Source organism: Strigops habroptila, chromosome 9 (assembly GCF_004027225.2).
Source record: "Strigops habroptila isolate Jane chromosome 9, bStrHab1.2.pri, whole genome shotgun sequence".
In the NCBI taxonomy this organism is placed as follows: domain Eukaryota; kingdom Metazoa; phylum Chordata; class Aves; order Psittaciformes; family Psittacidae; genus Strigops; species Strigops habroptila.
The window spans coordinates 34,014,095-34,037,209 of record NC_044285.2 but is presented as its reverse complement, the minus strand read 5'-3'; the positions used below and the strand labels follow the sequence as shown (position 1 = coordinate 34,037,209).

The following is a 23,115-nucleotide window of genomic DNA, read 5'->3' as shown; positions in this document are numbered from 1 at the left end:
TAAGGACTTTGAAAATCCTACAGAGCTTCCTGTTAAGGGGGCTTCACTGAAAATAGTCCTTTCATCACCTCACAGATGCAGCTTAAATGTGGCTAAGATTCAGTCTTGCCTGAATTGAGGCAAGAATAAATGAGAAGGTTATAGTTTTAAATCGCTGAAACCTGTAAAGCAAACAGCAGTGCCCGAGAGGTACCAAAGCCCAGAGAGTGCAAGGCAGTGCTTGCACCCAGGCCCTCTTCAGTTCCCATTATTCTTACTTTACTACAGTAAAGAGGAAATAAAAAGCACTTGATGTCCTTTGCAAACTACACGGTTTAGACAGCTTCATTTCTAGGGTTTGGTTCCCTCACATCAAGTGTTGCGTGTGACTGCAGTACCTAGGATTTGTTCTTTCTTCCTTTATCTAACACACCTAAAAAAAAAAAAATCAGCTCACGTATAATTTGTTCAGCGCTGCCGTTCTGTTATGCGAGCCAAAGAGCAAAGAACACAAAAATTTTAATTAGCAAACAACTCTCCACACAGACTTTGTTGGTACAACATAGTTATAGGTACATCTACAAACACATACAGGTTCTTTGGACTATGATTTTTTTTAAAATATAGTTTATATGACAATGTGAACAAATTTGGAAAAAAACATTACTTCAACCTTATGTAGAGGTAGCTGAACAGTACTCTGTTCAGTGATATGAGAGTATAACTTAAGTTTCATTTCAAGTTCATTACAGTGCACAAAAGGATGTTTTACAAACAAATGGAATATACAAGTCCACAAAACTTTTTATTTAAAATGGCTTGATAGATATATTTCTGGCACTCTTGTAACCACATAGCTTGATGGAATTAAGTTGGACAAGTATATGGTTCCAAATTAAGACATCTTACACAGATAGTCTTTTGCTCCTCATTTTTGTACTTCTCCCGTTCCTCACCAGGGAATTATAGAAGCTATTACATTGGTTTTGCTACACTTCTGCTCTGTAAACCTTTGTTCTGCAAATTGAATGTAAAGATTTAAAGGTGCATATGTTTATATTTATAAAATATATGGCTATGATTCTATTACAAAGCTCAAGAATGGCAATAACAGAATACAGGCACTTCTATGTGAGGGTTACTTTAGACCTTATGAAACTCCAACATTAGTAAGCACTTCACATGATACCTGGATGAGTAAGTCAATGTAATCGTTGTTTTTATTATCCACCATTTTAATCCTAAGCATATTAGTTTCTTGTACCCAGGTGCTATTTATTTAGCAAAGTGTCTCAAAAGAGTGACTTTGCTGAAACTACCATTTTTCTGTAGCTATGCTAAACTATGTGCTGCACCAGTTACAAATTAGGTCGTGAAGCTGACAAATTAAATGAGAACTAAGCAGGGGTTGAAAGGAGTGACTGAGTTCATCTGGTGTAGGACTTGGGGGAATGGGGGGCACTACCCCTCATGGGGTTTTATGCACAAAAATCCTGTAGTTACTTTACACTTTTTTTTTAATAAGAGTTTGTGAACATATTCTCCACTCCTAAACACTGCATTTAAATAACTCCTGTCTCTCATTAATTTAAATGCCCGTAAAACTTCAGCACCAAGTGGAAATCAGTAAGAGGAAAAATTTTCACAATGAGAAGAATCAGCTATTGGAATTATCTCCCCAGGGCAGTTCCCTGGGAATCTCCCCAGGCAGATTCCCCAACATGGGGTACCTTTAAGATTTGGCTGGACAGGGGGCTGGGACATCTTATCTTAGACCACGCTTTTGCCAAGAAAGGTTGGATCAGATGATCCTTGAGGTCCCTTCCAACCTGGGATTCTATGATTCTATGAAAAGACCATCTAAACCAAAAATTTTAAAGCTCTTTCTCTACAGTACAGATTAAGCCAGACCTGCTACATCCAAATCCATGTTTTGTTTGTAGGGGGTTTTTTGGATTAAGAAATCCATGGTTTAGGTGTTCCATTAGTAAGCAGTCATACAGGACAGAAGGATAAGCCAAGGCATAGGTCAGCCATTCCGTATGACAGCTGGCATCTCTTATTGCTATAAGGTAGTGGAAGATATCAGCGCTTAAAATTAAGAAAAAGTAAGAGGATCTTCTACAAGTAAGACCAGAATATCTCTTTAAGACTTAGACTGATAATGGCCTATCACACCATTTTATCATTTCATTATTAAAAACTACAAAACTCCTTTCCAAGAAGCCAGTGCATTACACCCTCACAACAAAGATTGATCAATACTTCTGCTCACACAAGAAACGCAAGTTTGTCATGATTTTTTTTTTAACAGATGAGCAAGACTAGGTCTAGGCCTGGGTTTGGTAGCTCAAAAAAATGTGAGAAGCTTAAATAAAATACTCCCCCAATTAGTATTTTATCTGATCAATGCTGTTTCTGTAAGTGAAGGTACTTTTAAATCTGTTTAGCTGTTTATTCATACCTATAATCAATGTTGTAATTTACATCTATGTACTGATTAATACAACTGAAAAAATCAGCAATACTGTGGCATAACTAGATTTTTTTGGGGTTTTAAACCTCATTAGTGAATCTTTGTCTCAACTCACTGAAGGCTAAGGCTATTCATTGTCCAGCTTTCCCTAGACAGGTTTGTGTTCTCTAGCAAATCTGGTTATTTCTTTCTGATGGAATTTGCAGACTTTAGCCATTAATCCAAGATGTGTGGCCATAGAGCAGTCCCAGATAGAATCCTACTGAACAGGTACAGATGAACTTTCTTGATGTGTTTGATTTGTTGTGCATATGCAGATCAACTGTATGCATTACATGTAGTAGGTCCAGTGTTTCCAGGTTGCAACCGATGCACTGGGCATTTATGATACTGGGCATGTACACGAGTTTCTGCTTAGGAAATTCTGGCATTTTTAGTGAAAGCTAATAGAAGAGACAATACTCACTTTTAAAATCAAGGATTCTTTCCATGCAAATTTCTAAATTAACAAAATAGGCAGAATATAAGTATGTAGATGATGTAACATGCAGAGGAAAAGAACAATGACATCAGTGAGAAAACAGTTTAAAATAGATATCTAAACTCCTTTTCTCACAGATATGAGTAACAAAAAGCTTTTTCCTATGGGAGCAATGTGGGCCCCCTATGTTATGCAATAATACATAATGTTTTAACGAAGAATTGCATTTAATGCAGCTTTACTTCCAAACAAGTAGAAATCACTTTGTTATTGACTTATGAAGACAAATGCCATAGTAGGTGTCAGCCACCATACACTTGTTTTTGTTCAGAACATGTAGAATCGTGGAATCAACTAGCTTGGAAAAGACCTTTAAGATCATGAGGTCCAACCTTTACCCCAGCACTGCCAAGTCCACCACTAAACCATGTCACTAAGGGCCTCATCTACACCATTTTTGAACACTTCCAGGGACAGCGATTCCATACCACTGCCCTAGGCAGCCTGTTCCAATATCTGAACACCCTCTCAGTGAAGAATTTGTTCCTAATATCCAGTCTAAACATCCCCTGGTGCAGCTTGAGGCCGTTTCCTCTTGTCCTATCACTGTTACTTGTTGAGTGATAAGGTCTCCCCTGAGCCTTCCTTCCTCCAGACTAAAGCCCACCAGGTCCCTCAGCCGTTCCTCATCACACTTGTGCTCCAGGCCCTTCACAGCATTGTTGCCCTTCTCTGGACCCGCTCCAGCACCTCAATGTCTCTCTTGTAGTGAGGAGCCCAGAACCAAACACAGGATTTGAGGTGCAGCCTCACCAGTGCCGAGTATAGGGGGATGATCACTGCCCCAGTCCTGCTGGCCACACTATTGCTGATACAGGCCGGGATGCTGTTGGCCTTCTTGGCTGCCTGAGCACAAGTTGCATCATGTTCAGCTCTGTCAGTCAGCACCCCCAGGTCCTTTTCCCTGCGCAGCTTTGCAGCCACTCTTCCCCAAGGCTGGAGCACTGTGGGGTTGTTGTAGCGCAAATGCAGGACCTGGCATTTTGCCTTGTTGAACCTCAAAAATACCTGTATGTATTTCTATACATTATTTACAGAGAAGCTTGTAAAGTACCACCTATGGAAGAAGTGCAGCAGTCTAGGAGTATGGAAATAAGTTGTAGCTTTTCTAGAGTAGCTCAATGCAAACACAGGATATGTATTCCATTTGCATCACAAGGTTGAAACATGTTTGTCTTCCATGCCTTTCTTTGGTACCCTTGTTGAAAAGTTCTATAGAATAGGGGGAACAAAGGTAGTTTTATGAAAACTTAACAGTATGGAAATTACTTTAATAAATATTTCTGATGATGTGCTTGACATTAAATTCTACTGCATTTTTTCATAAAGGCATGGAATGGCAAAGAGTGCTCTCCTGGGTAAAAATAAAGAAATTTGTAGCATTCCACAACATTCTCAATTCAGTCTATTTTTGCCACTGAAAAGGAAAACAGCAGCTTAGAATAAAAGGCCCAGTTCTGCTCACACTGAAATCAGTGAGAAATGAAAAGTCAGATGGAGGCAAAATCAGTCCCAGAAAGTGGTAGACTGAAAGCAATAAAAGCAGCGAAACAAGTATATGAACTATTGATTTAAAACAGAATAAAAATCAAAGCCAGGATACTTCCTGTTCTCATTTCTGCTCTATTTTTACCTTCTTTTTAGTGCGATTACTTCTTGCTATAATTCACTTGTTTTCCTTGAGAGTTAATTATTAGCAACACTGCCCAATCTCTTAAGAGAAATGCAGCGGCTGGGTAGAGATTTGAAGCTAACAGAAGCCTGAAGATTGGGGTGAAATAAATAGCATTTATTACAACATATTCCTTCTCATGTGACAAAAACTGCCCTCTGAGTCCTACAGTTCAAAATAACTCCCTCCACCCACCACATATACACACTCCAAAGCCAAATCCCACCAAACAATTGTAAGAAATAAAAGTGATGTTAACAGCAACAAGAGTTGGGGGGAAAGAAAAATTAAAAAAAATTAAAAAAAAAAAAAAAAAAATCTATGTAGTAACCTACAGTGAAATGATACCAATAATTTCCAGTTTTCTTTAGTAGAAGCCACTTCTCATATATTGTGGCTCTTTCTTTGCAGCTGCTTGTAGCCATTATCCATTCTTCAAGAGAGAATTCAGACATAAATTTAACTCCAAGTTATTCTCTGTTCTGTGAAAAATCAGGGATAGATCCTTCTGTAACCACTATGGCAAATCCCCACTGACATCAACTGATCAAGACTTGAATTTTCTCAAGCACTTGAATACTCATGCCTAAGGTTAAGCATGTGCTTGACTGTTTTGTGATACTAGGAACCCATTGGCAGGCATAGGATCAAGATCCAACAACTGTGCCTGAAATATCTCAGACATAATCTGGCTATTCAAAGACTTCATGGCAGGCTGTTTCAAGGGAAAAAAATTCTTCTTAAGCTACAGGAGAACTGGGGATATGTAGAAAAACATTCATTATTTGAACACAAATATCTGAAAAATTATCAAAGCAGTTGCTTATGTACTGCTAGAATCATCATTTTGCCCCAGTCATACATACAGGGTAAAAACACTATAAATAAATAGAGCAGCTCACTTTCCTTTAGAGAATGAACACATAAATAATATACATTTTGAAACAAAAAAATCATGTTGCAAAAATAAATTATCAAACGGAAGTTGTGAACATTATTTTACACAATGTTATATAAAACCTGAACCATTCGGAATAAAAGACTTTGCAGTTCACTGAAATAATGCATTAACATTATTATTTCTGCTTCACATTAAACTGCACAGTTTATCCTTTATCCACTAAAAAAAAAAAAATAAAATAAATAAAAACCCCTTAAGCTTTTTAAAAGGTTTATGGCAAACAAAATCACTTTTTGTTCTATCACATTTGTTATTAATTTAGCAGTGCAGTGATTGAGTAATCATCTCAGAGTTCCAAATGGAAACTATTGAAGTATCCATAAACATCCCTTGCTCTTTAGAATGCATTTCCTTTCAAACTGAGGCTTGAAACATCCTGACACTCAAATCTGTAAGACATTATTGCAGTTAGATGAAGTTACAAGAGACAGTCTACAGTCAAGAACTGTGGGAGACTTCACAGCTCTCCTTCTCACCATCACCGTGATCTTGTACGAGACATGAATGTAAGGACACGTCTGATGCCATTCAAGCGGTCTTTGAGGGATTTCATGGCAAGGAAAGGGAGCTGAGCTCTGTTCTCAAGTGGAAGGACAGCTAGGACCCACCAGCACCACGCTGGCCCGTTAGGATTAGCCTGGAGGGGGAGGAAGGGGGGGGTTTAAAAAAAAAAAAAAATAAAAGGATGCATAGACATGGTAAGGTCTTGGTTTAACTTGGAAAACACAGTATTTTGACAGCAATCTAGCAAACAGATAATTTCTTTGACAACCTAAAGGCCTGTGATTACAGGTTGGCTTGAATCAAATTACAACCAAGTTGCACCTTTCCTAAAAATAGGATGAAGACAGAAGCTAGATGCATTTCTATTTCTAGCAATAGTTCATAGGTTAGGCCTTCTAGGAGTTTTTTAATGTATTTTGTTGCCATGTTATTATTGACCCAGTTCCTTGGGATTCCTGCCTCCTTTCTTCACACTTTACAGTACTACTGCATATTCACTTTCTCTTATAATCTGTTATTTAGGATCCCTACTATTTGCAGTCCTTGAACAAAGTTTCTTCTTGCCTATTTTCTCTCAGTCATGTAATTGGGGAAATAGAGTAGGCAAAAAGGCATTTAAGTCTCCTGGAATTAATACAGTCAGGTCCGTAGTCTCGGGAAGTTACCAACATTAAATATGAGCATTTTGTTCACAACTGTGGCACCACTGGTGCATGGCAACATACCACAGATACTTAGCTTATGCAGGATAAATGAAAACTATTCATATTTTCATCTTAAAACACAATGCCTCCCAGCTTATCGGATATCCCTGCTATTTCTGTCTCTAAAAGTTACATAAGCCACTGATTCTGGGTACCTGTGGGTCAGGATCCTTAGCTGGCATTGGACCAAAATGACTGAGAATTCGACTTTTGAGTGCTTGCTTGAGGGAGTTAAACCACATATATGCCTGATCATAGACAGAATCATGGAGAACAAGTAATGCAGCATACTCTTGTCCTTGCACCTGAAATAAGTAAAGAGAGGAGGAAGGTTACTGTAGGTTCAGTCTGCATGTTGGGGAAGGCACAACACTGATTTTTAGGAATTTCTGGGGTGGGTAGGGGAAAGGAAAAGAAAGAAAAATAATTCCAAGAGAGTTCTGGGATGGATCCACATAGCTAGTGTGGTGTCCTCCATTCTGCTTCCTCCCCACTTCCCCGCCATCAAATCCTTCAATTTCTTACCCTATAGTCTAAACCAAAGGTACCCATTTGCAGAACAAGCACTTTCTTGATTGCTATGTGAAAAAACACTTTACATAAACATCATAGTACACAGAAGATTATACAAAGCTTTGGTTTTTTAATCTTAGCAGCTCCTCAGAGTAGACATTTTATCTTCCCATTGTATACTAAAGCTCATACTTCACCCAGAATACTTTCACTGCCTACATTAATTTTTTTAAGTAACAATTAATGTGAATAATTTTGAAGGTGTAGTGGACCCAATGCTGCTCCTTCTTATATGAATGAGAGTTTTCTAACCAGCTTCCATGCAAATAGAGGTGAGTTCTCCCCCATCCCCTTATAAACCACAGCTGTTATGTCTAGGAGAGAGGTAAAGTCTCATCCTGGATTCATGCAATTTTGTTTTCTGCTAAAAACCTCTAGGAAAAACACTCTCAGTATATGGGCAGCGTGCGTGCATGCTTGTGGTAACTCTTATGTTTCCCATATTTAACCATAAGCAGCTAGTAAATACCAGAAATTTGTTTTACTAGAAACTGTTCTACAAAAGAAAGAACTCACTGGAAACATGTGCTTAGAATTTCACATGTAATACAGTTGTTTAACTGAAATATTTCTTAATTTACCTTTTGATCCTCGATGTACTCGATATCAGCTGTGTTATAGCCATCACGCTGGCTGTGCTGTATCACCTTAAATCTCCTTTTGCCAATGCTGTCTACAACAGAGCGACCATCAGCAAAGAATTCCACATTTCTTATCTCCAGAATGCAGCCATAGTCTGCAAACCTATTGAAATCAGAACAAAAGCAAGTAAACAAGTCTTATTCTCTCCACCCTTAGCTCCACAGAACTGCCATACAGCCAGTCCCTACCACAAAGGTATTTACCAGTGTCAGCTCATTTCTATTGTTCCTAGTACTGACCTGCTGCAGTTCAAATTATTCCACAATTGTTTTCAAAACTATCAGGAAGATTCATGCTGTCTAATCTGATTAACACTAACTGCATGTTGTGGAATACAGGGAACATCTTATAAATCTGAAAGTTACACAGCTTAAACACACTGTCTCCATAATCCTGATATGTTCAATTTGTGAAGAACAAGTGCTATTCAGAATATTAGAATTGTGGAAGGACTATAAAAACCTATAAAGAAAACCATTCTCTCACAATTTCAGCAGATTTTACTTTGCAGGTGTGTTTTGTGTACCTCAAACTTTTTACAGCATATACGTACCCTGTAGGTATACACCATAAGGGAGGAAAGCCGAGACGGACATTAAGATCAAATTACTTAAGACTGACTGTAAATGGCCCAATGTAAATGCTCAGCCGGTCCTTATGAAGCTCCTGTTGTACCTCTGCAGCCTCTACTATATTCAGAACAGTGAGGATGTAAATGTATCCCGATAGCTTAGCTGTTCTTTTCATAATTTAAAAAAGACAAAACTAACCCCACCAAACACCTTAATGCCCTTTCAATTTGATTTCTTGTGCCAAAGCATCCAACAGATTTCAAAACAGTAGAAAACACACTTCCTTTTCATGTATTACAAGAGATCTGCAGCTCAACTTTGTATAATACGCACTAGCTATGTGTGTTACAAGCAAATTGGGCAGTCACATTAGTCAGAATCTAAGTGCTCCAGAGAGAAACTTCAGTCTTCTCAGTGTCTCTCACTGGCATGATTAGGAAGAAGCTTTCTCTACTGGAAAACTATCGCATATATTACAGCCATGGACTTTTCTGCACCTCTCAAAAGAGACTTGCTCCACACTAAGTGGGGTACATTACACAGTCCGAGCATGCGGCTCACTCACCCTTTTACAGGGTCACTGATGCACATCCCAAACTGTTTGGTGCCAGTCTCCATGCACCTTCGAATCATCAGGCGATAACATGGCTCAAAGATGTGCAAAGGGCATGGGACTGTGGGATAAGCCATTGTGCAGACAAATATGGGAACATTCTTGTTTAGGCTGTAAGAAAGGACAAATCAGATACAACATTTGCCAAACTGCTGATGAGGTATAAAATACATTTTATGCAATAACATATACTTTAAAATGATATCTTTAAATAGAGATTAAAACATCTTTAGAATAAAATTCTTAATGGAGTAAGTAAAAACTAAAATTACTTTTCCCGTTAATCAAGTAGATATTATGGAAAGTGATATACCACTTACTAGCAGAAGAGTTTTATTTATGCTTTCTGGTTTTGCTAGTGAGAGAATTAATGCATCTGTATTATTACTTTTGTTTACTGTATTTTCCTTAATCCCATTTCTTCCCTGCCTAGTACATTCCAACCCCCAGCCTGTGAGACTTACACTTATTGTCTCACTCTGTGGCTTTTGTGGAGGCCACTGAAAGCAACCACATTGCTTTATGCTTAGTTTACTTCTGGATTTCTTCTCCCCTTTATTGTTCAGCACAGGCTCAGTTTTTATGGTAACTCAAAGCACAGTTTCACCTGGACTCTTGTCCTTTTTGAAAGGACATAATACCAAGAAAGAAGCTCCTTTGTCAGCATCCTAACTTGTGTTCTACAGCAGCAGGAGCCACTCACCAGTTAACAGCAGTAGTACTAGAGATTGGAATTTACATAAATGGATTACATACTTGGAAAGCTCTGCTATTTCCTCTTCATAAATCTTTCTCCTTTCAGTGAGTTCCTCTGGAAGATATCTGGCTATTAACTCCTCCATTAGTACTGTTTTACAGTATTTCCTCATAGCCAAGCACTGCAGAAAACACACACACAAGCAGTTAGAGATAATGTCTGGCATCTCAAAGTGTATGGTGTCTATGCACAAGGTAGTCATCTGTTAGCTCCATTTTCTTATGTCTATAGCAAATCAAAATGATCTTTTAAGCTTGCACTGCTACTGAAGACTTGTTTATTGAACTATTCCCTATGTTATGGGCATTTTTGGGGGAAATTTGGGAAGTAAAATCACCTACAGATTTTCTAAGAACAGGTCTGGCCCTAAGGCTTGAGCAGGGGAGACTATCCATGCTTTGTAAATAATAAGAGCATTTAAAGTCACATTCTTCTTACGTAATATTTCTTTTGACTTGGGAAATATCAAAGGTTTCTGAAAGTGTCATTGATCCTATCCTGTCACCCTTGAATTTATGCTGAGAAAAATCCAAGCATCATTACCTCTGAGAGCCCCTCCTTGCACAGGGGACATTTTGGGTTGTGATCTAGGCATCTCTCAAGACATTTGAGACAGAAGGTGTGTCCACAAGGTGTAGTGACAGGTTCATAGAAAAGCCTGGATTGGAAAATCCAAAAACAAGACAACAATATCGTGTACCAAAACAAAGAAGCAGCTGCTACCAAAAAAGCTGTATTCATTCTCTAATTTAGTTACTCCAGGGATAAAGTTGTTCCTTGCTTTTTATTTCTTCAACCAACTCTTGAATTTACTCAGCTTAGACTTTCTTATTGCTACCTGATGTGAAAGGCAGCCCATGAACTCTGATTTCAGTGAATGCGAGAGAGAATATTGTCATTAGCTTCCAACAAGCCAGAATTTAATTTTCCTTTATGTGAGCGATAAATAGAAGCAGAAGTTGGACCATCTGACTTTTTCTAATGAAATTGAGCAATACTTGCACAACTATTACTGTGGAAATCATGTGATTACTCATATGTGTAGAGCTAAGTAAAAAGTAGCTATTTGCAGTAATAGCCCACATAAGTGATTGCAATAAACTATTATTGCCAACTCTAATGTGGACTTGGAAAGCAGTTTCGTTGGAATAGACAGGTTTTAACCTTCAAAACAACTGCTTTTCTGGAACATCAGTGATACTAGGCTCATGTTTCATCTAGAAAAGGATTTAAATATATAAGACCAGGTCTTCGATGTATCATGGTATCTAATCTTTACCTATTTCAAGTACACCTCTATGACACTTATCTTCATATAAGGGTTTTTTACTTATTATGTTTATGTGCTAATTGAATGTGGTGTTTCCTTGTCAGTAAGTACCTTAAAGAGATGCAAATAATAGGACTTTTTTAATAGAAAATGTTTGAAACTAGGAAATAGGTTGTTCGGCATATTCTGTATTTTACAACATACTGTCTTTTAAGGTCTCAAATATTAGTCTAATTTTAATTTAAGTGAATTTATAAGTTTACTGTAAAATATTACAGTTTATCAAAATAGTACAGAGTCCTGTTACACATGTGGGTTTACATATTTAGAATTTCACATTTATTAACATCTTTAAGATGAGTGTATTTAAGGACATAACTGGCTCCTAACAAGATTGCCATAGCCAGTTTATATTGCAATTTGACTGTATAATTGAAAATCCTTAGTAATTGTTTTATGAAGGGAAACCTCACTGCACCAAGGCTACCTTATTGCTACCAACTATGTAAAATACTGAATTCTACAATATGTTTCAGTAAGCACTGGTTTGCATATGTTACTTAGCAGTCACTTACTCGATCTGAAATGTTAGCATGAAGACAAGCAAGTCCTGTTGAAATGTGTGATTGTGCTCTAGCTCTCACAAAAGCCAGCAGCAGCTTTTTCCTAATGACTCTAAGGGGACCTGGACCAAGCCTCATGACTTGCAGAAAGAAACACCATACACCAGGATTTCTCATGACATCATTTTAAGCTGTTGTAATAGCAGAAACTAAATAATCACTCCTGCTGAGTAATGCTCCTTCATTTTTCCACTAGTGCATTGCTTTGACTATTACTTTTTATCTTCTGCTTGCTGCTGGAGCAAATGTAGATCAATAACATTTTAGCCACTGTCAGACAAATAGGTTAGTAACAGCTCCTGCAGTTAATTGTGAATAGGTCAGTAGGTTACTAGGTAATTAGTCCAAAGTATCTTAGGATCCAAATCCCCAAAATACTTCTGAAGAACACAGCAGGAAATAATTATAATCAATCTGCATTAATAGCAAGGAAAAGATCTTGTGACACTTGCCTTAGCACAAGCCTTCATTATTGCAGCGATGTTACAAAGCTAACATCCTCCTAGATGCAAGGTCTGTATTTGTGATTGCAATTACAAGATCAGCATTGCCATCCTCTATATTGTAAGCTCAAGGATTGCCAATTCCCTAACTCCTTTACAAATGCATTGTAGTCTGGCTGTTTCTGCTTTAACATAGAGGATGAAGAAGTAGGGCTAATTAATTTTATTTAAAACAACATCTGAAAAATGCTTTGTTGACACAATGATCATAAACATGCAGACTCATTAAATCAGCTAAGACTAATTGTGTGGCTTTCTGTTAAAGGAAAGTTTTGCTCTTAGCAGTATCAAGTATTTTGACAGCTGTATAAACTTTTGGAGCACTTTTCAGCTGTAGGCAGAGGGAGATGGGGCAGAGCCAATTTATTCCAAGCAGAAGCAAATCAAACAACACAATAGTTGTTTCAATTTGTCTGAAATAAATGGAAGATGTCCCCCTCCCCCTGCATATTAACAACCAACCAAGCAAATCCAGATTTCTCAAGGCACAGGCCTTCAGAAATAAATCCATGAAGAGGCTATCTGCTATTAAGAATTTAAAATATAGTGCAAAACTAACCCAAACATGCATTATTGATAAATCTGGGTAATGAAAACTACAAACCTAAGCAACACTCACTGCAGAGGTCAAGACCCCTGTGAAACACCTTCCCAGTGTTTCCAAGTAAGTTAACAAAACCCCACACATATATTTGCCAAAGTTAAAATATGTTTTACAAACAGGTAGTAAAAGAGATGTAGTTGACAAGTCCTGCTGGTTTTATCAGGTCATTGCTGTCCTCAAGAATGACTGTTGACTAGAAGAAGAGATCATGAAGCAAATGGAGCAATGGCCTTGGTAAACAAAGGAGCACATCTCTTAAGTAATAGAGGAAAAACACGCTCTTGTTTGCTTGCAAAATTCTCCTATTGCAATGGCAGCAACATAGTATTTTACATGCAAACGTGGAATATTCATTGGATGTGGTCTCTTCAGCTATTTTGTGCTTTATATAACATCATACAAGGCTGTACAGATTCCAGAGGACAAACTGTGTTTTTGTGCACTATGTGTGTCAGTGGGTGGCCACATGTAAGTGGTGAGAGGAAATCTTTCAGAGACCTTCACTAACACGCTTAACCCTCACATGCCTTTTCCTAAACAATCACTAGCTTAGAAGAGATCAAGAAGTTCCTGTTCAACAACAGTGTTGATGAACAGGTCTAGAAATGCATCACTGGAGTAGCAATTATAATAAAAACTAATTTCATGACAGAGGGAAAGATAACTACTAAGTAAACTAGAAAATCTCTAGGTCATAAAAGGGAAAGAGATACAGCTTAAAAGCTAAAGACATCTATGAGAAAACAACGGATACCTCATACACAGGGAGCAGTCCAAATCTGATGGATCCACAAATTCAAACGGAGTATGTTGTCCGGTACTACTTCCCTTAGTATCAACTGTATCTATCAATAACAAAAAACATATTATAGTGTAACTGAACAGAACTATGGTAAACACAGTAGTATTCTGTGTATCCACAAGCAGCATCCAATATTTAAATGTGTATTGTATATACTTGCAAGTTACTGAACCATTAAGCATCATTACAATAATTTCTATGCAAAGCATCAAATTCAGCCTTGGCACAAATCAGCATACCTCCCCTTAATTTTGGTGACATTATACTCACTTACAGAGGGCTGAATTTAGCCTTGCATTAACAATTAATGTCAAAACATTTTTTTATTGGTGTTGGAAGTGAGACAAATTCTTCTGTCATACCATTGTAAATATATCCTACAGCATGAAAACAAGGCCAGATATCATGAACAAACAATTTGTGCTTTTAAGCGAACTTTTTTCAGTGATCCAGAAAGTGCTAAAAGACCACATGTGACACTGATATTCCTTAAAAGATTCAGATCTCTGCTGATGAACAAGCACTTGACCCAAACTTCTTACCCCCTTTTAGACTATTTTTTGGTTTTATTGCACACAAAGTTTTCCCATGATGCCCTGGTTAGACTAAAAAGAAAATATACAAGCCAAAGTGTAATTTGGACCCTTTTCCTCTAATTTGTGTAAAAGCAAAATTTCTACCAATTGCATGCCATAAAACTTACCCTGTAAGTAATCAAACATACCTTTCTTCATCACTTTGCAGGGGAGCTCAGCATTTCGCATCTCCTCTGAGCAGCACTTCCTTTTCAGGAGGCTGCACTTGTCAGAAATGAGAAAGGTAGATTCTGGCATGGAGGCGAGTTTGTTCTCCTCCTCTGAGCAGTCCTTTTTGCTCTCTGTAATTTGTATAGATTTCCTCAAACTACCAGAAGTAGTTACGTTTGGTTCCTCTTGAATGGAAAAACCCTTTTTCTGTTCCACATTTACCTGTGTGAAGAGAGGTCTGACATTAGACTAATCTTACTACAACTTGGTAAGGAAAAAACCCCAAACCTATTACAAGTCTCTAACATTACAGATCACCAGGAAGGACTTTGTAGGTCAAGAAGCAACAGTTTGAGAATTGTTGTCAGGGCCTGCTTTTAATGGGGAGGGAAAAAAAAAAAGCAAACTATTTGCCCTCCCCACCCATCCCAGCCCCACCATGGCACCAAATATTTTCAGCCCTTATGTATGGCTTTATAGCTTGGTCATGAAACTTGATTCAGGCAGAAATGTGGCCAGATCTTGGGCTAAATATATTGTTATCACTTAACCTATGGGAAAATGCATATTGCTTATATCATAATGATGGTATCAACTATCAAAACAACCAAAACAATGTGAGTTTATTTCAAGGAAGCAGTATAAACACACAAAATTTGTAACAGAAAAAATGCACAGAGCTTCCTTTAGAAAGACAGATTTATTTTGCAAAGGCTAAAATGATCAGACTTCATCCTGTTACGGCTACAGAACAACCTGGAGCAGCCATTATACAGGACATCCCCTATCAGCTTGTCACATCAACTCCCCAGATGAACCTGAAAGTAGATACTGTGGATAGTGATCAGGAGCTGTGGCAACGTGTAACAGGCAGAAAGATGAGTGACCTGTCGCTCAAATGACTTCATTAAAGGGTCATACAAAAGGATTTCTTGTCAGAATATCCTAATAGACTTTCCACAAGGCAAAGTCACTGAGTGTTCTTATCAGTCTCAACAAGGCTGCTCAAAACCTACCATTTTTGTTTGTGAGGACTAGTGAAGTTTTCTCCCACATATACAGTATATGCAAAACCTATCCTCAAAGTTCAGGAGTCAGTGAAGCAAAAGTGGTCCTTACAAACCCATGGATGTCAACCTCTACAGCCATTTACAAAACTAGGGCTGTGAAACCAAACTTACAGAGCAGCTAATATATCTTATATGGCTCTAGAATAACCTCTAAGCAGTGTACAGAATCTGAATGCAGAATGGTTTTGTCACTGACAACATCCGTTACAGTTCAAGCTGAAACCCCAGATTTTAGCATTTCACAGCTTTGGAGGGTATCTCAATCCAATCTTCAGAGGCCTTTCCCACTACCAACTACTTGGAAGAGCTAAAGACAATTACAGGACTAGAACCCACTCAATTCTGGCATAAAATTTATCAGTACAACACCAGAGGACTTCTATTAAAGAAAAAGAAGTCAGATAAAGAGACTTCAGTAAGTCAACACTTTTTTGTATCTTCTGAAACTCAGTAAAAATCTGAGAAAATGTATCCTCCTGTCTCCCATAGGTGAAAAGGAGAGAAGGCTTCCCAATGTGAACATAAAACACACACGAATTAAGAACCACACATCAGACTTGGTCTTTACCTTGAGCAACCTCTGTAGGTTATGGCTGGTGCCTCCAGATCCCACTGAATTTAGGAGATTCCCCTTTAATCTAGAGTGATGTGACAACAGCTGCAGGATATCGGGTAAGTGTTCCTGAGCATTTCCCGGGATGAGTGAAAACAAACTAAGTAGAAGCTGTGATATAAAACAGAATACTTCACTGCTTAGTTCCTTCCTTGCAACCTCAAATGAAAAAGCAAGTAAGGGAAGAGCTGAAAGAAGCATCCTTGATTTTGTTAAAACCATTTAAAGAGCCCTTTAGATGAGGATAAGAACAAAAAGTGCAACAGCTAATGCAATATAGGCTGAACAGACAGCAAAAGACATTTTCAGAATTAAATAAGCCCATAAAGTTATTAACCATTCTCTGTGATGTGACACACACATGCCTTTGTCCTCTTTGTCCTGCAGGTCAGAGCTCACCAGAAATTACTAACATCCATCTTAAACATGTTTTTTGCTGCACCTCAGAAGCTTTCACTGGAGTTCATTAGTAGAGAGAGCACTCATCTCAAAGGCTTAATCCAAGTTCAGTGAAGTAAACATCTCCGATATTATAAAATGCAGCTATGTGAGAATACAAGAAAATGTAGCCAGCAGGAAATGCTACTTCTTCATTTGCTATCAGAAAATAAGTGAGTTTGTTTTGAGTAGCAGCTTGTAGCCAGTTGCATGGCATAGCTTATCAGATGATTATTTAAAGAAAGAAGCAGTGCTGAATGGAAGATTCACTCCATTCTAACTCCCCAAACTAATTTCAACATACTGAGGTGATCCTGCTGATTCCTCAGGAAGCCACATGACAGCAAAGATATCTTTTTAAACTCAAAAAGGATTCCACAGGATCACACTGTGTCAAAACTAACATGGACAGTTAATACCAGCAGAACATCACAGCTGCACACCAAGAATTTGGTAAAATGTAGCATGTCATTGTTATGCAAATGGCCTTGGAAGTGACCCGGTAGAATCATGGATGAACTCTGTGTCCGATGAGTGCACAAGTAATTCTTTCAGTCATAAAAAGCCTAGTTTTTCCTCAGAACCCCACTGCTCAGAAGTGAGGTGTCTTAGATAAGGCTATTTGGAGTCAGAAATTAGAAACACATTCATTTGTTCCTGCTCTTTTAGCTCTAGTGCACAGGAACTCTCCCAGCGTGACTGTGAGAACAAACCATGACACAATGACAGTGAAAGACTGCACGGAACCCACAAGGAAAAAAACCAACCAAACAAAACCCCCAAATATCAGTGACAAAGACTTCGCAGGAGATGGAAATCTCAACCATATGCAAAAATGAGATAAAAATTTGATTGTATGACAGCCATCCAGGCTATACTCTGTTTCCTTCATAAACGGTGCTTTACTGTAAGAATTCTACTGTGCTTTTAGAAAGCTTTATGTATTGCAGCACACAGAACCCTCAAAGTTTCTATCCCACCAGTGATGGAGAAAAGCCTGAATGCATTGCCATAAAAGAAAAAATAGAACTATTACATTTTTATTACCATAAACTATCCCTGTGACGCTGAGGCTTTTAGCTATGACAACAACAACAACAACAAAAAATGGCCAAACATCAAAACACTGATTCACAGGAAGTCAGAGATTTGAGGGGCATGCAAAACTGAGCAGTCTTCACAAAAGCTGCTGGAGAATCCACACACCACATTTTAGGGTGCTACTGTAAAAAAACCTCACTGCAGACCCATTTTGTTGCTTATTTAGCATTAATTATTAGCAATCTTTAAAAACTATCTTAAAATAGCTCTTGTTGACTGCTTCCTTTCATGCCTCCCTCACACACTGATCCTGGGTGCAGTACGACTGGCAGTAGGAAGAGAGCTGCTGCTCCCAAGTGGAGTTTGAAGGGTGCTGCGTGTTGCATTCTGCCAGTCAATGGCCTGATACAACATTCCACAGCAACCCCTCCTCTGCTGCACTCTGCCACGGGTGAGACATGGCCACACTAGGAAACAGATTAAAAATTCGACTCTAGAGAACCACAACAGCCTGTGGGTGGCAGTTATTAACAAAATCAGTTTTACTTCAAACTTGGCAACTTGCTAACACCATGAGTAACTGTTTCCACACAGTGCCTGCTGAGTATATTTTCTTGCTACCTCCCTATCTTCAAGCAAACACAACTCAAATCTGTACAGTCTGGATACATGTCTCCATACAGCTCTTTGCAGTAATGAGAGGGAGGGGAAAAGAGACGAAAAAAATTTGTCCTCCTTTATGAAATATCACTGAAAACAGTAACACAGCTCCGGACGATTCAGGGAACTCACCTTTTGTGCCTCAGACTTGGCAGTCTTGTTCCCAGTATCTAGAGCAAGGCAGAATAGAAACTCTCTTAAAGCTTCTTCTGTTTTCCCCAGATTAGCTAATGCTTGTCCTTTCCTTAGGTGACCCTGCAATGAAACACATCCATAGTTGCACCTTTTGTTCTTTTGTCATGAGAATGTGCAATAAAACCAAGGTGAAGTTACAAAAGATCTTTCCAGAGAAGAAAAGGTTAGGCAGGGGAATCACTATAAACATCTCTTATACCTAGACACCACCAGTGCCTGGGGTTTTAACTCTTACAGGCAGAACTGGGATATTCTCTAACTCTTAAGCATGCTTCTCAGAGCACTTGAGCAAAACTGATCTTGGAGAAATCTACTTCCCCTACATTAATCTCCTAAATTAATCATCACATCCTTATAGAATGATGTAAGCACAGCATGGAATTTTTCGAGAGGATTCATGAACTTGAGATTCATGCACGTCAAAGACAATAGGCTCAGCTCATCCTCCAGGATTATCACTCTCTTCCTGCACCCCAGAAGTTCAAGAGTATCACAGCTGAATGCTTGCAAGCCACAGGAAGCCAAAAAGTGACAGGATGTAAAACCTCACTCAGATCCAGCTGTCTGACCATTCTAACAGGTATCTAGCAGGGTCAAATCAAGGTTTTACAGTACAGCTGGCATCAGGACTTACTTTCAACCAGTATGGCTGGAGCCTGCATGCTGTTTCTGCATCATGCAGCGCATCTTCACAAGCTTTCAAAGTCGAGTTAATCTGGGACCGGTTGCTGTAGAGCAAATGGTCATTTGGAGCTGTGAGAAATAGGAAAATGGGTTGATGGAAGTAAATTAAAAATCAGTTACATAAGTTTTATTCCTTTTTTGGTGCTTTCAAGTTGTAAAAACCTACAAAATACACTTTTTCTTTTTAATAACTATGTACTAAATGAAAACTGGAAACCTCTTCGGGTAACTCCAGACAAGACGTCAGCTATGCCTTATATAACTGCAGGGAACATTGCATAAATAAACCACGAGACGCTCACACAATATATTACCAGCTCTGACTGAGGATCAGATGGTTGATAGAAACACACAGGAGACATTCCAAGAGGAACACTGTCCTGCTGTAGGGAGGAGTTTCAGAATTTTTAGCACCAAAGTTTTCAAGTAATACGTGAGGATTTTTTCATGCCGAAGCTCAACACAGGAAAACAAGTGATAACTATAAGAATGGGATAACGCTATGACAGTGTGGGTGAAGCGATCTGCTGGTTACACACACAGTGTGTTGTAGCATCAAGACACAGTGTGTACCGGATTAAGGCTGTACGCTCCTTCAGAACACATTTAAATCGAGCTCTTACCGGTAATACCTCGCCTTTAATTTCTACTCGCTATGCGCAGGGTTGTAGCTGTCTTTCCTTAACTAGGTGAAAACGATCGCACCAGAAGTTTTCCCCACACAGCCCCTGCGGCCGTTCACCGCGGATGGGCGGCCGCGGGGAACCGCGTCCCAGCCGGAACCCCCCGGAGCGGCGGGACCCCACCGTGCCCTGCGGCCGCTGCCCCCGGGCCCCGCCGGTTACACAACGGCCGGACCGCGGGCTCCGGCTTACGCAACCACTGCTCTCCTGACCCAGTTCCACCGCGGGCCGGGAAGCCCCTGCTCCTGCCGGGGCTCCCCCTGGGCTCCCCGCCGCCCGCCCGCCCAGCACCCGGCCCAGCACGGCGGGGACTCGGCGGGAGAGCGGCCCTGGCCGGAGGAAACTTTTCCCGGGGAGCGCGTCCCCCGGAGGCCGGCGCCGGGCTGTGGGTGCCGTTACCTAGGCTGACCGCTTCGTTGTACTTCTGCAGGGCGGCTTGCAGCTGCTTCTCCTTGTAGAGGAGGTTCCCTTCGTGCCTGAGCTGCGAAGCCTTCACTTGGCAGGGAAACCACTTGGCCAGCAGATTGCTGAGGATGACATTGACCCGCGGGAGCTGCCCGGGCGCCGCGCCGCCCTCCGCCTCCTTGCACAGGACGCAGCGGGATTCGGCCGCTCGGTCCCTCTCCAGGCACTTTTTGCAGAACGTGTGTCCGCAAGGCAAGGAAACGGGCTCGAAGAGGAAGCCCTGGCATTTGCGGCACCTGAAGACGTCCCACTCGCGGGGCTGCGGGGGGCCGCTCCCGGCGGCGGGCAGCCCCTCTTTGATCCGGACGCTCTGCGCCAGGCACTCCACCAGCTTCTCCAGCTGCTCGGCGCGCAGCTGCTGGTGCCGGGACGCCAGCTGGTACAGCGGCAGCGCTTCGTGCAGCCGCCCGCCGAACGCCAGCGCGTCGGCGCGCCCCAGCAGCACCTGCCACTCGGGCCCCAGGCCGCCGCCCGACAGCTCCAAGTTCTGCGCCTGCAGAGCCCCGGCCGCCAGCTGCAGCACCAGCGGCGGCTCCGGGCGCTGCTGCGGCGGCAGGTGGGAGCCCATGGCGGCGGCTCTAGCGGTGCGGGGCGGCGGGGCGCGGAGGGGGCGCGGGCGCGGCACGGCCCCGCCGGCCCATGCTGCTGCCGCCCCGCGCCGGGAGCGCCCCGCGCCGCCGCCGCTTATATAAAGGCGGGCACGTGACGCCGGGCAGCGGCGCTCATTGGGCAGCGCCCGCAGGTTGTTACAAAACCAGGCGGTTTTGTAACGCGCCCACAGCAGCCCCGGCCCCGCTTCTGCCCCGCCGAGGGGCCCGCCCGCCACCCCGGCACCGGAGCGGGCTCCGCAGCCCTGGCCGAGGGCCCGCAGGGGAAGCCGGTGCCGCCCCCGTGGCGCGCTGCCGGGGCCCGGCCCGGGGAGGGGTCGTCCTGTCAGCGCGGGCGCCCTGCGAGAGGCTGAGGCCGCGCCGGGCCGGGGTGAGCCCCGTCGGGTGCGGGAGCGGCTCCGCCCCGGCGCCGTCCGCTCCGGTAGGTGTCAGGCACAGTCCCTCCTCCCCGGCAGCCCGGGTTTCCCGGCGGGCGCCGTTGGGTTGGGCAGGGCCGTGCTGCAGGTGAAGACACCCCGATGGGAACCGCTTCCCGCTGGGCAGCCCGGCCACACCGAGCTGGAAAGTTAGGTTTGACCCGTTGGTTTACGGCGACACCGCGACGAGAAACTCAGTTCACTCCCTAGTTTGGCAGCTTGATACCTACGGTAATGCAAAATAAGGAGCAGTTCAAAGCGATTTGTTAAAAAAGAATGCCGTTTCCTGCTAGAACTGGAATTTTAAAGGCTGTAGTGACACAGATAATCACTCCCGTGAAGCGAATCTACGTAGTTATGAAGCTATTTTGATGTCGGGTACTCATGCTTGTAGGACTAGGAGAACATCAGAAAGAAAATGTCGTGTTTACCTGGGTATGTGGTGTGGCATATTGCATAGGTATACCTGCCAGGTTCTAGATAAAAAGCATATGCCTTATGATGTATGTTTGGTTTATTTAAGACTGGCTGAGTTGTCCACTTCAATCTGTGCTTTCCCACCGACTTTGATTATATGAAAGGTCTGCACTAGTTGTGTAACTGTTGGTGCTAAATTAGGGAGAAAATCGCCTGTGCTACCACAGAATAGAAGCAGTTATTTTAGAAGAAGTTGTCTGATTTTTGTTTGTTTGCAGCTTTATGTAGATCACAGTTACGGTTTCTAGAAATGTCCATGATATCTAGACAGACGTTTTCAAATACTCTAAAAACATAGAGCACTTTTCACACTGTCTTAAAATCCACTGCAGTATTTGATATTTCTGAGGATAGCTATTATTGATACTATTGGCCTCCTCACAGAACACAAGAGAAGGAATGAATTGATTTCCCATTTCTTACTTACAGAAGCGTCTGGACCCCCCAGCTTTGTCTATGTAAGCTAAGCAGGTAAGGGACAAGCCCTGCCCATGGGGTTTGAATGGACAGGATAGAAGATGGAAGAAAGGAGAAGGAAGAAACATGACTTTTGTAAGTCCTTGTTTAGAGAGGATACTTGAGAAAGTTCAGATGAACTTAGATTTGAAGTGAAAAGTAATATAAAGCCAGTTAAATTCTGGCTCTTAACTCTTAATAACACCCACCAGAATAATGAGGGCTAATTTTGTGATGTTTATGTGTCCGTGTGTAGGCAACTTTGGCCTTATACAAGAAGTCAGGTATATACCTGGAAACAGAAACCAGCCATCAGACCCCTCAATAATTGTCTTTAAAACCTACAACAAGACATTTGCACCTGCCAAAAGTTTGCACTCTGTCTCTAGGGCTCTTGGATCTTCTTTTTTTTTTTAAAAAAAAAAAGAAGAAAAAGTGTAACGTCCCACCATTATTCCCAGGTAAGCCCTTTAGTTAGAAAAAGGTTAATAGAATAACCACTGGTTGTAGTATTTTTTTTTTCCCCGCCATAGCTTAAATCAGACAATAATCCAAAGTATAGCTCAGCTGCCATCAGATAGTTCAAAGGAAGGTGGGACTCCTGAAGCACTTAAAATTTCAGTTAAGCAAGCGTCAGAACAAGCAGAATTAGAGCTGGTGATCAGAAGGATGGGGTTTTCCCCACAGACTCACAGTTGCTAACACAGCCTTCTTGTTTCCCAAACTTCCATGCAAGAAGAACTCATACTATTTGCGCCTGGTGTGCA

General features: G+C 41.2%; 1 protein-coding gene and 2 long non-coding RNA genes across 5 annotated transcripts; 1 reads left to right on the top strand and 2 right to left on the bottom strand.

The window, feature by feature from the left end:
• Positions 1-531: 531 nt before the first annotated feature.
• LONRF3 (LON peptidase N-terminal domain and ring finger 3) lies at positions 532-21,061 on the bottom strand. 3 transcript variants are annotated; one of them, XM_030498112.1, is made up of 12 exons: positions 20,326-21,061; positions 19,194-19,312; positions 18,497-18,619; positions 16,181-16,336; positions 14,521-14,764; positions 13,749-13,839; positions 10,538-10,652; positions 9,994-10,115; positions 9,190-9,348; positions 7,992-8,154; positions 6,993-7,142; positions 532-6,266 (listed from the first exon to the last, which is right to left on the bottom strand). In XM_030498112.1, the coding sequence occupies exons 1-12, from the start codon at positions 20,957-20,959 to the stop codon at positions 6,108-6,110; spliced, it is 2,235 nt and encodes a 744-aa protein (XP_030353972.1). In that variant the 5' UTR covers positions 20,960-21,061; the 3' UTR covers positions 532-6,107. The 3 variants fall into 3 exon arrangements, with proteins under 3 accessions (XP_030353972.1, XP_030353973.1, XP_030353974.1); XM_030498113.1 differs by lacking the exon at positions 16,181-16,336 and having other exon boundaries at positions 20,326-20,975; XM_030498114.1 differs by lacking the exons at positions 532-6,266; positions 6,993-7,142 and adding an exon at positions 7,687-7,782 and having other exon boundaries at positions 20,326-20,976.
• LOC115613079 lies at positions 8,186-9,183 on the bottom strand. The gene is made up of 2 exons (XR_003993267.1): positions 9,079-9,183; positions 8,186-9,034 (listed from the first exon to the last, which is right to left on the bottom strand). It is a non-coding gene; the product is annotated as an uncharacterized LOC115613079 (long non-coding RNA).
• A 752-nt stretch (positions 21,062-21,813) lies between the features above and the next one.
• LOC115613078 lies at positions 21,814-22,745 on the top strand. Its single transcript, XR_003993266.1, has 2 exons — positions 21,814-21,850; positions 22,605-22,745. It is a non-coding gene; the product is annotated as an uncharacterized LOC115613078 (long non-coding RNA).
• The last annotated feature ends 370 nt before the right edge of the window (positions 22,746-23,115 follow it).